The sequence below is a fragment of the Sorex fumeus genome, unplaced genomic scaffold, assembly GCF_029834395.1.
Source record: "Sorex fumeus unplaced genomic scaffold, SorFum_2.1 ptg000038l, whole genome shotgun sequence".
NCBI classification, from domain to species: Eukaryota; Metazoa; Chordata; class Mammalia; order Eulipotyphla; family Soricidae; genus Sorex; species Sorex fumeus.
Window position 1 is genome coordinate 6,299,692 of NW_026606095.1, and position 16,850 is coordinate 6,316,541.

Genomic DNA, 16,850 nt, shown 5'->3' on the forward strand with positions numbered 1-16,850 from the left:
AAACAAATGGCCAAAGGCATCAGTATCCAACAGTTGACCTACAGCACTGAGATTACTAAGGGCCTGAGTGGGGAGGGTGTGGGAAGGGAGAGTGGTGGAGGGATGCTGACACTATGGTGGCCGATGAGGTATTGGGGCATTGTACACATAAAACTCTGTTATTCTAAGTCATGGTGCCTAGATAAAAATTGAAAATAGGTAAATAAGGGGAGGGGAAAAAAAGAATGAGAACAAGCAGGTGAGGAAGCAGTTGGAAGAAAAAGGCTCAGGGAAATGGGTTATAAGGCACCAGGTGATGTTTCTGTGCAATTCCACTCCCCTTTCTGTCCGTGAGTTCACCATTTTCTCCCAAAGATGAGAAAGGAAAAGCATCTACTGGGCCTCTGGCAACATGAGGTGGTCACCCTGACAACCCTCTTTAGAGAGAAAGCAGCTCACTGAGAAGCCGGTCCCCCTTCCAGCAGGAGTAACACTGGTGGGGTGCTGGGCCTGAGCAGTGCAAGCACGTCTTGTGGCAAGGCTGACATCCCAGGGACTTTGTCCAGTACTCTGAGGGTGCACATTCCTGATGCGGCACACAATTCCTGGCTCGGTTCAGCATCAGCCCTGCTGGGCATGTAATGCAGGTCCCAGATGAGGAGCAGGTCTGGCATGACTTCAAGCAATCTGTGGGTAGATAGAGACAGAGAAAGTGCTGGGCACCTGTTCCTTTTTAAATCATCCCATTCCTTCCAGAAATTTCCAAGGTTCTGTGTCTAGGGACTGGAGCATTCATGTTGCAGAATTTGAAAAGCAAGTGTTTGCTTTCACTTTGTCTGAATATTTAGGCTCCTTTTGCAACAAAAATATCAGTCAGACTCACCATAATTGTCCACAGGACAATAAGATAATAAAGAGTTCTGCAGCAGCTGGGCCCTGTGCTGACGTGTGGCCGTTTCAGCATGACGCTTAGTCTATGGTCCTCCACACACTTTCCACAATACCTAGATTTTAACACTTTCAGCAAATGCCAAGCTTAACTGTTGAGACAGAGCATCTTCTTTTTTGTTTATTTGCTTCTTTTTGATCACACCTGGTGACACTCAGGGCTTATTCCTGGCTCTGTGCTCTGGGATCACTCCTGGCAGGCTCTGGAGACTTTATGGGTTGGGTGGCGGTTGAACCCAAGTCAACTGTATTCAAGGCATGTGCCCTACCCACTGTACTATTGCTCTGGCCCTTGGAAACAGGGCATCTTTGGCATTCATGAACGCACAGTGCCAGTGAGAAAGTCTGGCACATAATGAGCACCCAATCAGTATTTGTCAGAGAAATTGAAGAACAACTCACTCCCACTTTCAGGGTTAACAATTGCTACTCCCTCAACCTAGAATTCTCTTCTCCCAGATAGATGCCTATTCCATGCTTTCCCTTTCTCAGTATCTTCCAGGTCACCTTCTCTCTAATTTCAACTCTATCCCACCCAACTTCCAGTCTCATGTTTCTTTTCAGTTTATCTATTTAGAATATGTATTATTAAATAAAATGTAAGCCCCCTGAGGCCAGGGACTCTGGTCAACCTCTGATGTTGCCCAGACCACAAGGGCATGTGGCACAAAGGAGATTAATTGCCTATAGGCCAATAAACACTCACTGGATTAACAGATCCATGGGATTATACTGGTGGCATTATCCTCTCTCTCTCTCTCTCTCTCTCTCTCTCTCTCTCTCTCTCTCTCTCTTATCTAGATTAGGATACTAAGGTGTTAATGCTACATTGCTCCCCTGGGAGAGATAGAATCACAAGTTAATTCCAGGCCCTCAAGAAGAGCTCTTGTTAATTCTGCCCCAGAACCTCATGAAAATTGTGGAATCTTCTAACGGACACATTGCTTAATTAGCATAGGGATAATTCAAGATCAGCAGAATGAATTTCAAGTCCTTGTATTTCATAGTGGTGATCCCGCTTGGACATTGTTTTGTTCTAGACACTTCTTTTTAAAAAAAAAAGATTCTGTTGTATCACTGTGAGATAGATGCTTACAAAGTTGTTCACAATTAGGTTTCAGTCACACAGTGTTCCCACACCCATCCCGCCACCACTGTACATATTCCAGCACTAGTTTCCCTCCCATCACCACTATCCCCTAGCCGGCATTTATGGCAGGCACTTTTCTTCTCTCTCTCTCTCTCTCTCTCTCTCTCTCTCTCTCTCTCTCTCTCTCTCTCTCCCAGCCCCCCCCCCTCTTTTGGGCATTGTGGTTTGTAAATACAAACACTGAAAGATTTTTCAGTATATACCTTTACCTACTTTTTTACATTCAGTTCTTGTCCAGTGTGATCATTTCCAGCTAATATTTAGACACTTCTTTACACCTATCCAAATCTTTATTTGTATGGTCAGATTCTTTGTTTCTTTCCTCTGGAGAGTCAGATAGCAACCCTGTTTCTTCCAATACCAGCTTCCTTTAGATGCCTTTGGGACTATCGCAGTGGCATTGCAAAAAGAGACCACGAGAAAATTCCCTATAGTTGTTTAGTTTATGGTGATCCCAAGGCATACATATTTTTAATTTAAACTCCTAGGTAATAATAATGGATAAGCAAGTTTTCTTAATAAGTGAATTAAATAAGAGGAATTAGGCAAACTTTCTGATGCTCTCTAGGAAAAACTCTAAGGGCTAGAGGTTGATACTCGAGTTTCTACTCCACTTAAGCACAAGATGGCACTACAGAGCTTTGTCTAAATCTGTATTCCCGTCTTTCCTCTCTCTCTCTCTCTCTCTCTCTCTCTCTCTCTCTCTCTCTCTCTCTCTCCTATCTCATTCCTTCCTTCCCATCTTTATTTTTTTCTTTTCATCTTTCTTTCTTTCCTCCTTTCTTTCTCTCTTTCTCTCTCTTTCTTTTTTCTTTCTTCTCTTTCTTTCTTTTCCTTCCTTTCTCAACTTGCAGTGTTCCACAGAGACTGCATCATTATATGATCAAAATTTGATAGCTCAATTTGAAGAAAAGAAATAATACATTAGAACAAACTCAGAGCATGTTTCCTTGAGAAGAAGGGAAGGAGAGGAGATGGTAGCTATGGGGTCTGGAACATGCAACCCCCAGAACCTGCTTTGTCTCTCAGCTGAAACAGATACTCCCCAGAGGCTCCCAGCAGGTACTTGGCCAGGCTCCCCAAAGTCTACCTCTGCAGTACTCGCTCCATAGCGTGTGGTAAGTTCCTGCAGGGCATGCCTGCAAACACTGCCCATTGTAGAGATAGGATGATGAGCCAGCACAGCGGTCACAGTCTTCTGCGGAGTGGCCACTGCACTCTAGACAGTCTCTGTGGCAAGGGACACACTGACGTCCTTCTTTGTAGTAGCCAGAAGGACAGGATTTATGGCACACGTGCTCCAGCAGGAAGGTGTCAGGCATGCACTCTGCAGGGAGTGGAAACAGCAAGTTACCTGGGGGGCTGGAGAAAGGGACGCTTTCTCTCTCCTGGGCTGGCCTGTCCCACCCACAGAGCACAGCTACTCAGTGTCAACAAGCCCTGCTTTGGGCAAACACTACAGATAGTGGCCGGGTTTGCTTTGCATTCAGAAGTGAGCTGCCTCTCCCAGGTGTAAAAGCATGCGGTACTTTGACATCTGAGAGTCACAGATGCTGGTGACTATTTGGAAATCTGGAAAGCAGGGAACATTTTATTTATTTATTTATTTTTAAATTTTTATTAGTGAGACATCATGAGGTACAGTTGTAGACTTACAAATTTTTGTGCTTGGGTTTCTTTTCTTTTCTTTTTTTTTTTTTTTGCTTTGCTGGTCACACCCGGTGATGCACAGGGGTTCCTCTTGGCTCTGCGCTCAGAAATTACCCCTGGTGGTGCTCAGGGGACCATATGAGATGCTGGGAATTGAACCCGGGTCTGCCGCGTGCAAGGCAAACACCCTACCCGCTGTGCTATCACTCCAGCCCCTGAGTTTCAATTATACAATGATCAAATACCCATTCCTCCACCAGAGCCCATTTCCCACCACCATGGGTCCCAGTATCCCTCCCATCCCCCATCCTCCCCATCCCACCCTGCCTCTGTGGCAGGGCATACCCTTTTGTTCTCTCTTATTGGGTGTTGTGGTTTGCAAAAGAGGCAATGGGTGACAATCATGTTTGGTCTATAGTCTACTTTCAGCATGCATCTCCCATCCTGGGAGGATCCTCCCAACACCTTTATTTGGTGCTCCCTTCTCTATCTGAGCTCCCTTTTCAAGCAGGGAGCATTTTAAAAGTTGTTCTGAGCTCCTCATGCTCTATTGACCAATTTTCCTTGCATTTGCTGGAGGTGGGAGTCAAACCCAGGGAGTCATGTGTTCTGCCGCTGAATTAACCTCTGGTTCAATCTTGCTTTACTCAGTGTAATAAGTAGTTTAGGATACTTGGATTTGTTAATTTTTTTTATTCACCCATAGAGTTAAAAAAACTAACTACACAAGGTTCATTAGAATAAAGAATATAGTTTGGGTATATTTCATTTGCATTTTCTCCTTCCCTCCCTCCCTTTCTCCTTTTCTTCCCTCCCTCCCTTTATCCCTCCCCCCTCTCTCCCTTTCTCTCCCTCTCCTTCCTTCCTTCCTTCCTTCCTTCCTTTCTTTCTTTCTTTCTTTCTTTCTTTCTTTCTTTCTTTCTCTCTTTCTCATTTTTGGACCACACCTGGTGGTGCTCAGGGCTTACTCCTGGCTCTGCACTCAAGAATCAGTCCTGGCAGTGCTAAGGAACCATAAATGGTGCCAAGGATGGATGGAACCAGGGTCTGTCACATGTAAAGCAATCTCCTTCTCTGCCATACTATCGCTCCAGCCCTGTGTTCATTTTCTTATATGAGGAGAAATCTTGGGGGGAAAAAAACACTGAAATCACAAAAAAGATAACTTTGAGGAAGGAACAGCATATTTTTAAACAGAAAACACTGTCCTCCCGTTGTTCATCGATTTGCTCGAGCGGGCCCAGTAACCTCTCCATTTTGAGACTTGTTGTTACTGTGTTTGGCATATTAAATACGTCACTGGTAGCTTGCCAGGCTTTGCCATGCAGGCGAGATACTCTTGGTAGCTTGCTGGGTTCTCCACGCACAAGGCAAACGCCCTACCGTTGTGCTATAGCTCCAACCCAGCGTATATATATGAGTGCCTTAATCCAGAGAGGAGAGTAGACAGCTTTTCTTGAGACCTAATTGTAGAGAAGAGCTTCCTGGTTAGAGTGTTATTCTCAGTTTTACATTGGGATTTCCTGAACTCCCTTTTCCTATCTTACATAGCAGTTGAATCTCTCTAGCTACCACTGCATTTCATTGTTCACTATCAGCCTCTTCTATAGAATTTTGCACTCAGAGAAGAGGGAATTTGGGTTCTTGCTAACATTTATTCTACCTAGAATAACACTTTCATGCACGGAGAGGGCCCCTGTGTGCTATAACTTGCAGACTGGGCCATGGAAACACCCCACTCATCTTCCTTGGTGATGTGTGAAGAGAATGATCTATCTCAGGAAAGGAGAGCAGACTGCCCTGTGCCTTGATTTCTGCATAGATGCCTCTTTCAGAGATTCAGTCATTGCAACACTCTACATTCTCCCTTGCATGTTCCCAGTACCTTTGCATATTTTCTCATGGATGCAATCCTCACACATCTCAGGGCAAGGTTTGCACACACCCTCCATGGCCACCTGCTTCTGGGGGCAGGCCTTCTGACATACTCCTTGGTCCAGGACGAGGTCCTCTGCACATGACAGACAGTTGGTGGCATTTCCTTCACATGTTTTGCAAGAAGAACTACACTTTTCACATGTGCCATCTTCTGCATAGAAGCCGCTGTGGAAAGGAAAAAGAGGCACTGGAACCACCTTCCTGTGTGGGAAGTGATTGAACCTGGTGACTGAGGCTTTGGACTGAGACAGAGACAGTGCTATTGTCAACCAAATCAAAGGCACTGGATTTCCTGAGGAAAAACGTCAGGACTGGGAGATAGTACAGGATGAGAAGCCTGCCTTTAATGTGTGAGATCTTAGGTTAAAGCCTCATCACTGCAAACAATTAAAATAAAATACCAATAACGATACAATAAAACAGAAAGAATGGGATAGTGAAGGATATGTCTACCTAACATTCAAATAAATCTCCCCTCCAAGCTGTCTAAAATGTATTTCCCAATACATGCCACCTGGGTATGTGACAGTAAGGTTAATTGATGGCCTGTGGGATTCAAAAGAAATTGCTATCATAATCTTTTTTTTTTTTTTTTGATGCTAGGAGGATTCACACACCTGATGCTCAGGGCTTATTCTTGGCTCTGTGCTCAGGAATCACACCTAGTAGACTGGAGCGACCATATGGAATGCCAGGGGTCAAACTCGGGTTTGCCGTGTGCAAGGCAAGTACTCTACTCACTGCACCATAGCTCTAGCTCCCAATCTTAAATATGCAGAAAAAAATGATGAATACTGAGATTTACGGTACTCTCCAAAAACAGCTCTCTTATTCGAATAATCTGTCTTAGTGAATCTGTTGAGTGAACATCTTCTGCAGCTGTTTCTGTTATAAGAACCCTATGAGGACCCCAAGCTTGATATGCAGCTCAGGTCTGTCTTTACCTCAACAATAAAAGCCCTTAGCATCTAACACAGTAGAATTCCACTCATCTGAAAGAAAGTTAGAATCTTGCATTTTGTGATACAACTTGAAAATAGTGCATGCCATGTAAAGTGAAGTGAGTCTGGAAAAAAGAGAAAAATCTCAGACGATTTCCTTCAGACGCGGGGTATTCCAGCCAATAGAGGCAGGGGTGGAGGACAGTGGGAGTAGTAGGGAATCCCCTGATATATTGCCAACAGAGCTGAGAGTGTTAAGTAAGGGTGAAGAGAACTGTGACTGATGAGTGACCTAAGGAGAAGAATGGAGAGATGCTGACTTGATGAGTATGTGCAGAAACACTGTATACCTAAAAGTACCAATAATAATAATACCATATATGATGATACCTCAAAATTTTTTAATTAAAAAAATTAAAAGGACAACCAGATTAATCCTACAACGGAGGGCAAAGGGTCATTCTTGGGAAGATTTTTAATACTGGTTTGGTTGCTTTCCTTACAGTTGGCCTGGTCAGGTTTTCAGTTTCTCATACTTTTGGAAGTTTGTATTCCAAAGAATTCATTCATTTCTTTTCGGTTGTCCAACTCAAGGACAAAAAGTTGTCCATAGTAACATCTTGCAATTTTTTGAATTTCTGAAGTATCTGCTATAATTTAGATACTTATTTCCATTTAGTTTGAGTTATTTGAGTTTTGTATTTTTTATTTCCCCTTATGAATCTAGCTAAGAGTTTGCCATCTTATTTATTCTTCGTGTGTGTGTGTGTGTGTGTGTGTGTGTGTGTGTGTGCTTTTTGGGTCACACCTGGCAATGCACAGGGGTTACTCCTGGCTCTGTACTCAGGAATTACTCCTGCTGGTGTTTGGAGAACCATATGGGATGCTGGGAATTGAGCCCGGTTTGACGGCGTGCAAGGCAAACGCCCTCCCTGCTGTACTATTGTTCCAGCATTCTTATTTATTTTTTTGAAAAATCATCACCTAGTTACATTTACTTTTAGAATTATTTTCTTGATTTCTATATTATTGATTTCTGCTCTAATTTTGATCATCTCTTTTTAACTCACCTCTTGGGATTCATTTGATTTTGCTTTTCTAGTTTCTCAAGCTATGAGGTTAAGCTGTTTATTTGAATTCTTTAATTTCCTGTTTCATTGTGAGCTTTCCCTTTTAATACTTCTTGTGCTGTGTTCCATAGGTTCTGGTAATCTGTGCCATCATTATTATTCATTATAAAGTTTATTTTCATTTATCTTTGATTTTCTCTTCAACTCAATGGTTGTTTAACAGAATTTTATTCAATCTCCAAATGTTAGATCTTTCACTGACTTTACCTTTTTTTATAATTAATTTCTACTTTCACGACCATGCAGCTTAAGAAGATATTGGGTATGAGTTTTATTTTTGTGGTCTTATATGTAAATATATATTTATTTTTCAAATTGTGGTCCAGCATGTGGTCCAAGAGAATGTATTGTGTGCACTGGAGAAGAATGTGTATTCAGCCAAAGGTGTGTGTGTGTGTGTGTGTGTGTGTGTGTGTGTATAAGAGAGAGAGAGAGACAGAGGGAGGGAGTAAGGGATGGAGGGATAGAGGGAGGGAGGGAGGAAGGGAGGGAGGGGGAGAGGGAGGGAGAGAGATTAGATCTGTATTGCATACTATACAAAAAAATTATCTCAAAGTGGACTAAAGATCTCGAGATGATACCAGAATCCATAAATTATATTGACAAAAAAGGCAAAACTTTCCAGGATATGGACCTTAGGGGCTTTTTCTTTTCTTTCTTTAAATCTTTTTTTTTAATTGAATCACCATGAGATATACTTACAAAGTTGTTTATACTTGAGTTTCAGTCATACAATGCTCCAATAACCATCCCTTCACCGATGCACATTTCCCGCCACCAATGTCCCCAGCTTCCCTTTTGCCTGTCCCCCCCCCAATCCCACCCCTGTAGGCTGCCTCTATGGCAGACAATTTTCGTCTCTTGTTATCTTTAATTTTTCTTTTAGTCACTATAGTTTGCAATATCGTCACTGGAAGGGCATTACTCAGTGACATTTTTGACAACTAGAATCCTCCAGCATAGAAAACAAACCCCAAAACAAACAGAGGGCACTATGTCAAGTTAAAAAGTCTTAGCATACAAGGCACTGGTTGAACTTTGCAAGAAGAAAACATCCAACCCCATCAAAATATGGGGCGATGAAATGAACAGAAACTTTCTCAAGGAAGAAATATGAATGGCAAAAAGGCACATGAAAAAATGCTCTTCATCACTAATCATCAGGGAGATGCAGATCAAAACAACTATGAGATACCACCTCACACTACAGAGACTGGCACATACCCAAATGTCCAAAGGCAATCAGTGTTGGCGTGGATGTGGGGAAAAAGGGTCCTTCCTACACTGCTAGTGGGAATGCCAACTGGTTCAGCCCTTTTGGAAAACAGTATGGGCGCTTCTCAAAAATTTAGAAATTGAGCTCCCATTTGACCCAGCAATACCACTCCTGGGAATATATCCTGGAGAAGCAAAAAAGTATAGTCAAAATGACATCTGCACTCATATGTTCATTGCAGTACTGTTTACAATAGCCAGAATCTGGAAAAACCCGAGTGCCCAAGAAGAGATTACTGGGAGAAACTTTGGTACATCTACACAATGGAATACTATGCAGCTGTTAGAAAAGATGAAGTCATGACCTTTGCATATAAGAGGATAAACATGGAAAATATCATGCTAAGTGAAATAAATAAAAAAGAGAGAGACAGAAATAGAAAGATTGCACTCATCTGTGGAATATAAAGTAACAGAATGGGAGACTAGCACCCAAGCATAACAGAGATAAGTACCAGAAGGTTTGCTCCATGGCTTGAAAGCTGACCTCACATGCTGGAGGAAAAGGCAGCTCAGGTAGAGAAGGAAACACCAGGTAAAATGTTATTGGAGGATCTGCTTGAGATGGAAGATGAGCACTGAAAGTAGTCTATAGATCAAACATGATGGCCACTCAGTACTTCTATTGCAAACCACAATATCCAAAAGGAGAGAGATAACAAAAGGGAATGCCCTGCCACAGAGGTGGGGTGGGGTGGGGAGGATGGGGCGGGGATGGGAGGGATACTGGGATCATCAGTGGTGGAGAATGGGCACTGGCGGAGCGATGGGTACTTGAGCATTGTATGACTGAAACACAAGCATGAAAGTTTGTAAGTCTGTAACTGCACCTCACAGTGATTCACCAATAAAAATTTTTAAAAAATAAGTAAATAAAATGAACAGCAATTTTTACTGGAGCAAACATTAAAAAAAAAGTCTTGGCATAGAGGAGGGAGAGGGACAAACACTGGAAGCAAAAAAAAAAAAAGCATCAACCGTATTGATGGACAAGAAACCTTTGACTTTTAAGCACAAAACTAAAATTACCAAATAGTTGAATGCGTGTGGAAAGAGGTGGACAAAAAGTGACATAAGGACAGAGTGCAGGGTCGTCAGCACATTGGTGGTGGTAATTTCATGCGAAACCATAAACGTTGTCTCTACTGTCGTGGTGTTATCTAAAATACAATTAAGAAGGGGAAAAATCCAGTTGCATAAGAAGGTGACACTGGTAACTCGTGAATCATGTGAAAATCACTGCAACAAGGAATTGGGTTAAAATCTTTATCATCCTGTGTGTTAGCTGTGTGATACTGAGCAGAAAATGACTTTCCTCGCCTGCAAAACAAGAGAAAATAGGATCTGGATATGAGAATTCTTGTGATTATAAAGGGATTTGAAGCCTTCAGAGTCAGGTGAATGAGACCAGTTGTAGTTACTGGAGTGTGGAAAGGTAGGACTACAGCTGAATCTTACGAAGACAATGTTTATGAGAAATAGCCTTGTTCCTGACGCCCCATTCGCTCTCAATGGAACGACCATCTCCGAATGCAACAGCTATGTGTACCTAGGTCGAGAGGTCAACATGACAAATGACCTGGCACCCGAGCTGCGCAGGAGGAAGAGAGCGGCTTGGAACGCCTTCAAGAACGTCAAAGAAATAGCTAAGAGGACGAAGAACCTCCAGCTCTGGGCACATCTCTTTGATTGCACTGTTCTTCCTGCATTAACATATGCCTCAGAGACCTGGGCCCTACGCAAACAAGATGAGAACGCTATTCAGGTCTCCCAAAGAAGAATAGAAAGAGCCATGCTTGGAATATCACGTTTCACTCAAATGAGAGAACGAATCCGGAGTTCTGACATCTGTCGACGATCAAGGATCAGGGACGCTGTCTCATTTGCCAAGGTGTCGAAAATCAGATGGGCTGGTCACGTAATGAGATTTAAAGATGACCGTTGGACTAGAGCTGTTACTGATTGGATTCCACGGGATGTCAAAAGACTGCGTGGCCGCCCACCTACCAGATGGTCAGACTTCTTCGTCAAGATCATGAATGATCGGTTTGAGGCCCTTCATGTTCCCGGAGCGAACAGATGCCATTGGGCTACGCTAGCACGTGACAGGGACAAATGGAGACGTTACTGGCGCCCGCTCAAGCAAATCGACGACTAACGGGAAGTTAAGTGATAAGTGATAAAGGGATTTGTACACTGGGATTTGTACAGTGCCTTGGCATCTTGAACACTCAACAATTAGCTGCTGGAATCTCTTAGCCCTTTGTGTTAAGACTCGAGAAATGTGTCACTGTCACTGTCCTCCCATTGTTCATCGAGTTGTTCGAGCGGGCCCAGTAACGTCTCCATCGTGAGACTCATTGTTACTGTGTTTGGCATATTGACTACATCACGGGTAGCTTTATCATCCTGTGTGTTAGCTGTGTGATACTGAGCAGAAAATGACTTTCCTCACCTGCCAAACAAGAGAAAATAGGATCTGGATATGAGAATTCTTCTGCCGTGTGGGCGAGATGCTCTCGGTAGCTTGCCAGGCTCTCCGAGAGAGGTGGAGGAATTGAACTTGGGTCGGCCACGTTGGTCGCTTGCAAGGCAAACACCCTACCCACTGTGCTCCAGCCCTGTAAATCTTCCTTATTAGTAATCCTGTTGTAGTTTCAAACTTAATTTAGCTTCCAATATCAATTTTTACATCCAGTAGGAGCTAAGGTAAAGGTAAAGGTAAAGGCCCTCCTGTTGTTAGTCGATTTGCTCAAGTGGGCCCAGTAACGTCTCCATTGGAGACTTTGTTGTTACTGTGTTTGGCATATCGAATAGGTCACGGGGAGCTTGCCAGGCTCTGCTGTGCGGGCGAGATACTCTAGCTGGCTTGCCGGGCTCTCCGAGAGGGGTGGAGGAATCGAACTCAGGTCGGCCATGTTGGCTGCGTGCAAGGCAAACGCCCTACTGCTGTGCTATCGCTCTATCTTTATATGCTTGGCTATTTCTACACTAGAATTGAAGTGTCCTGAAGGTCAGTTCCAGGCCTACAGCATGCATCTCAGGGACCAGAGAGAAAATGCAGGCACTTGCCTTACATACACCCTAACCCGGATTTGATATGAAGTCCATGTATGGTCCCCTGAGCACCACCAGGAGTGATGCCTGAGCACAGAACTAGGAGTAAGCCTCGAATACCCTCCAGTGTGGCCCTAAAACAAACAAAAACCACAAGGCATTTTTTTTTTTTGCTTTTTGGGTCACACCTGGAAATGCAAAGGAGCACAGGAGTTACTCCTAGCTCATGCACTCAGGAATTACTCCTGGTGGTGCTCAGGGGACCATATGGGATGCTGGGAATTGAACTGGGTCAACCGCATACAAGGCCCTGCCTGCTTTGCTGTTGCTCCAGCCCCCTGGCATGGTTTTTTGTATTCTCTTCCATTCTTCCTGGTTGTCAGAATTCTGATAACATCTATGTATTCAAGGATAAGCCTTATTTATTTTACACCATTCCTTGGTATCATTCAGTTTACTAGAGATTGGTTTAGGAAGGAGTAAGAGGTTCATTCTACCTGATGAGATGGGAAGGGATAAACAAGAAGGAAACTAACCTTTTAAAATTATTTATTTATTGGGTCCAGAGTAAAGAAATGACAAACCAGAGGCCAATCTACCTACTTTCAACACTCAGAAGGAGCCAATATGTTCTGAGAGCCTACTGCAACCTCACTTTTGTCGGTGATGGGGGAAAAAAGCTGACAACAACTTGATCATAAACACAAGTGGAAACATCTTTTCATGAAAGTAGGAACATAAAGAGATAATAGCACAAAGGGAGGATGTGCATTTGGGCTCATGGAAGTGTTGGCTGCTGCGGCCAGCAATGAGGTCAACTAGTGAGCAGGGACACTGATAAAGGTGTTCCACCAGGAGGAGAGCTTTTTTTTTTTTTTGCTTTTTGGGTCACACCTGGCGATGCACAGGGGTTACTCGTGGTTCTGCACTCAGGAACCACCCCTGGCAGTGCCAGGGGACCATACAGGATGCTGGGAATTGAACCCGGGTCGGCCGCATGCAAGGCAAACGCCCTACCCGCTGTGCTATTGCTCCAGTCCCGAGGAGAGCTTTTTGATGGGTGGAAAGGAATTACCACCAAAATGCTGCAGGGAAATGAGCATATCAGGACATGAGGAGAGAACAGAAACTTACCCGGGACACTTGGAGTAACACCTGCCTTCATGGAGGACGAGCATGTGATCGGTCGGTGTCTGGCACTTTTTGCAGAGGTTGGCTTCAGAGCAAGCGGCACATCCCTCCGTACAGTTCTCACAATTGCCACTCTTCACAGAGGGCCATGTGCCCTGGGGACAAGAGGAGACACACGCCTGTGCCAAGAGATATGCACCTGGAAACCCAGAGAAGGCTGATTAGAAGGTTGCTGCGTGGTATGGATCAGGACGTGTCCCCAAGCAGACCCTGGCCATGGTCTTTTACTTGCCACAAAGGTGCAAGAATTCACTTCCTTCAGGTTTACCAAACTCTGCATTCATGATGCAAAATTATTCGAGATGACTGATCTCCAGAAGGGAGACAGAGAACAGGAGGTTTTTGTCCTGTTCACTTTTCCTTGCACTCTGTGAGAAGTGCAGGTCATTGGGGCTTTCTTCTGCCTATGGGATCAGTCTCCCTGTCTGACAGGTAGTTGAAGGGAATTTCTTGTGTTTCCCCAAAGCCTGCCTATAGCACCAACAGAATAACAACACTGCCACCTAATTTCACCTTATACAAAGTGTTCATCTCCATACTTTAATACAACCGCTCCCAAACCATTATTTAAGAAATTAATTTTAAAGCTTCCCCCAGCTCCAAAATTTCAACAAAATTTCTTTAATTTGTATGTCACTTGTGACTCAGAAGGAGTAGAGAATTGTGGCACACTGGTCATTTCAAATGTGACTTTTGCATTTCCATATCACTCAACATTGCATATTACAACATTAATGACCTTAATGAAGGTATGATTTTTTTTAATTATTATTTTTGGTTTGTATTTTGGGCTGGAGCGATAGCACAGCGGTAGGGTGGTATCGCTGTGGTATCGCTGGAGTGATAGCACAGCGGTAGGGTGTATTTTGGGCTGTATTTTGGGCTGGAGCGATAGCACAGCAGTAGGGTGTTCGCCTTACAAGCAGCCAACATGGCCGACCCGAGTTCAATTCCTCCACCCCTCTCGGAGAGCCCGGCAAGCTACCGAGAGCATTCGATATGCCAAACACAGTAACAACAAAGTCTCCAATGGAGACGTTACTGGGCCCGCTCGAGCAAATCGACGATCAACGGGAGGGCCTTTACCTTTACCTTTACCTTATTTTTGGTTTAGGGGCCAAATCCGTCACTCCTGAAGGGTTTGGGGGTGCATATCCTGTGCCAGGACCCTGGGTTGACCATATTCAAAGCAAGTGTCCCACCTGCTGTACTATGGTTCTAGCCCCTAATAGTCTTTTTTTAAAAATGCTATTGATTCACCGTCAGATATAGTTACAAGCTTTCATGTCTGAGTTACAACCACACAATGATCAATACCCATCCCTTCACCAGTCACATTCCCCATCACCAACATCCCCAGTATACCCCCAGCTTTCCCACCCTTCCCCCACCTCCATGGCAGACAATATTCCCCATGCTCTCTCTCTACTTTGGGGCATTATGGTTTGCAATACAGATACTGAGAGGTTGTCATGTTTGGTCCTTCATCTACTTTCGGCACACATCTCCCATCCCAACTGATTCCTCCAACCATCATTTTCTTAATGATCCCTTCTCTATCCCAGCTGTCCTCTCCTCGCCCACTCATGAGGCAGGCTTCCAACTATGGAGCAATCTTCCTGACTTTTCTATTTATTGTCCTTGGGTGTCTGTCTTGTGTTATGTTATTTTATACTCCACAAATGAAAGTGCAGTTCTTCTATATCTGTCCCTTTCTTTCTGACTCATTTCCCATAGCATGATACTCTCCATGTCTATCCACATATAAACAAATTTCATGATTTCGTCTCTCCTAACAGATGCATAGTATTCCATTGTGTAGATGTACCAAAGTTTGTTTAACCAGTTGTCTGATCTCGGGCACTTGGGTTGTTTCCAGATTTTTAGCCCCTAATATTCTTAATTTTAATGCTAATGTACCATGTTAATAATGCCCCTAATTTAGGGAGATTGCTATTTTTTACTTTTTAAAGTGATGAATCAGTTAATTTGTTGATGTGTTGCATGTTTTCTCTTACTGTTTACCTTCCCTGAATTCAGCATCAGAAAAGAAGGAAATAATAGGGAGGCAACTTAGCCCACCCAGGAGTTCTTCCTTGAGGTTTTTAGTTTCAGTGACAATTCTCTCAAAGAATAACATCACCTTTCACAATTACACACACCCAAGATGTCTAGCAAATTCACTGGTCAGACTAACCAATAGTGACATTTTGTTTTTGGATAAGAAACATTGTTGAGAGCCAGATTTTCTTAGTGGTTTTGCTTGTTTTGGTCAAGCAGTGGCTCTCTGAGGTTTTCCAGAGTAGTTTCTGTATTAGGAACATGAATGATAACAGGGTTTGTAAGTGACTGTGACTCTCAGGAGCACTCACCCTTCGGGCATGATGTACACGAGGTTGCAGATCCATTGCAGGTCTTACAGGATGGGTCGCAAGGCTGCAGTTCTCTCAACTCGTCTGCACAGGGAAAGAAACACAAAATCGGCCTCCTGCTTTATGGACCCTGTGCTAAAGGCTTCAGAGTCTTGCTGTTGAAAAAGATCTGGGGATCACAGTAGTCTATTGCATTCTGCCCAGAAACAGCACCTCTCCCAATAGTTTTCTGAATGCAAGTGATTCATTGTGTGGGCATTGGCAGGAGACGCCACAGGGCTGGGGAGAATCAGGGCAGAGCAAGGTCAAGAAGCAATGCAGATATGTGGTAGTGGGACTCTACCCTTGGCTCCATCTCCTGGGAGCTCCGGGTGGCAACACAGGTGCGAATGCAGATTCCTCTAATTTGTTTGTTGGGAGGCCACATGCAGCAATGCTCAGGGCTTTACTCCTGGCTCTATGTTCAGGGATCCCTCCTGGTGGGCTCTGAGAACCTAATTGGGTGCTGGATATCGAAATTTGGTCAGCGGCTTATCAGGCAAATGCTCTACCCATTATACTATCACTTCAGCCCCAGGCTTTTCCTATTTTGCATTTGATAAAATGCTGCCATCTGCCTGTAACCTAAAATTCATCAACTTCTCTTTTCATCAGCCATTACTTACCAAGACTTTGTGAACTCACAGGGACGTTCTAAACTCCTATGCAGATAATTAACTCACAAATGCTACTTCTTTCATGTATGAAAAATGTGTGGGAGTGGATGTGTGCTTGTCATATGCATGTGTGGATGAGTATTTGAGTCAAATACTTTTTCATATCCCAAACCTCAGATCACCATTTCTCTTCAAGATGAAAACTGAGAATTCCTTTGCTTGGGCCTTTTGTATCAAAACATACATTTTCATTGTATTTCTTTTTTTTCGTTTGTTCTTTAGAAACCAGATTTCATTATTAAGTCAACATTTGGGTTTCGGTGTTTTTCAGAACAGCCACAGAATGCAACTCATATTTATCTCATGTTAAGTCATTTTTATTAAAATAGGATTTTTGTTCCAAATCAGCAATAGACACCAAAGTAATTGATCCTTAAATAAAATAGAACCACTGGCAAGTTTTCTACTTAGGTGAAGAAGCCCTGGACACTGCTTCCATAGTCCTACCCCCATGAGCAGGGAGTGAATTGTTTACTCCAGAGTCAGTCAGTTCATGGATGTTC

The 16,850-nt window shown here is 43.5% G+C and overlaps 1 protein-coding gene across 1 annotated transcript in view; it reads right to left on the minus strand.

Annotated features, from left to right (window-relative positions):
- Nucleotides 1-16,850, minus strand: part of PCSK5 (proprotein convertase subtilisin/kexin type 5) — a 482,296-nt gene that overhangs the window by 21,968 nt on the left and 443,478 nt on the right. Inside the window, exons 29-33 of the mRNA XM_056118773.1 lie at nt 15,632-15,715; nt 13,203-13,398; nt 5,613-5,830; nt 3,168-3,404; nt 439-666 (exon numbers count right to left, since the gene is read on the minus strand). Of these exons, the coding sequence (XP_055974748.1) occupies nt 439-666; nt 3,168-3,404; nt 5,613-5,830; nt 13,203-13,398; nt 15,632-15,715 (963 nt within the window). The remainder of the gene's footprint in view (nt 1-438; nt 667-3,167; nt 3,405-5,612; nt 5,831-13,202; nt 13,399-15,631; nt 15,716-16,850) is intronic.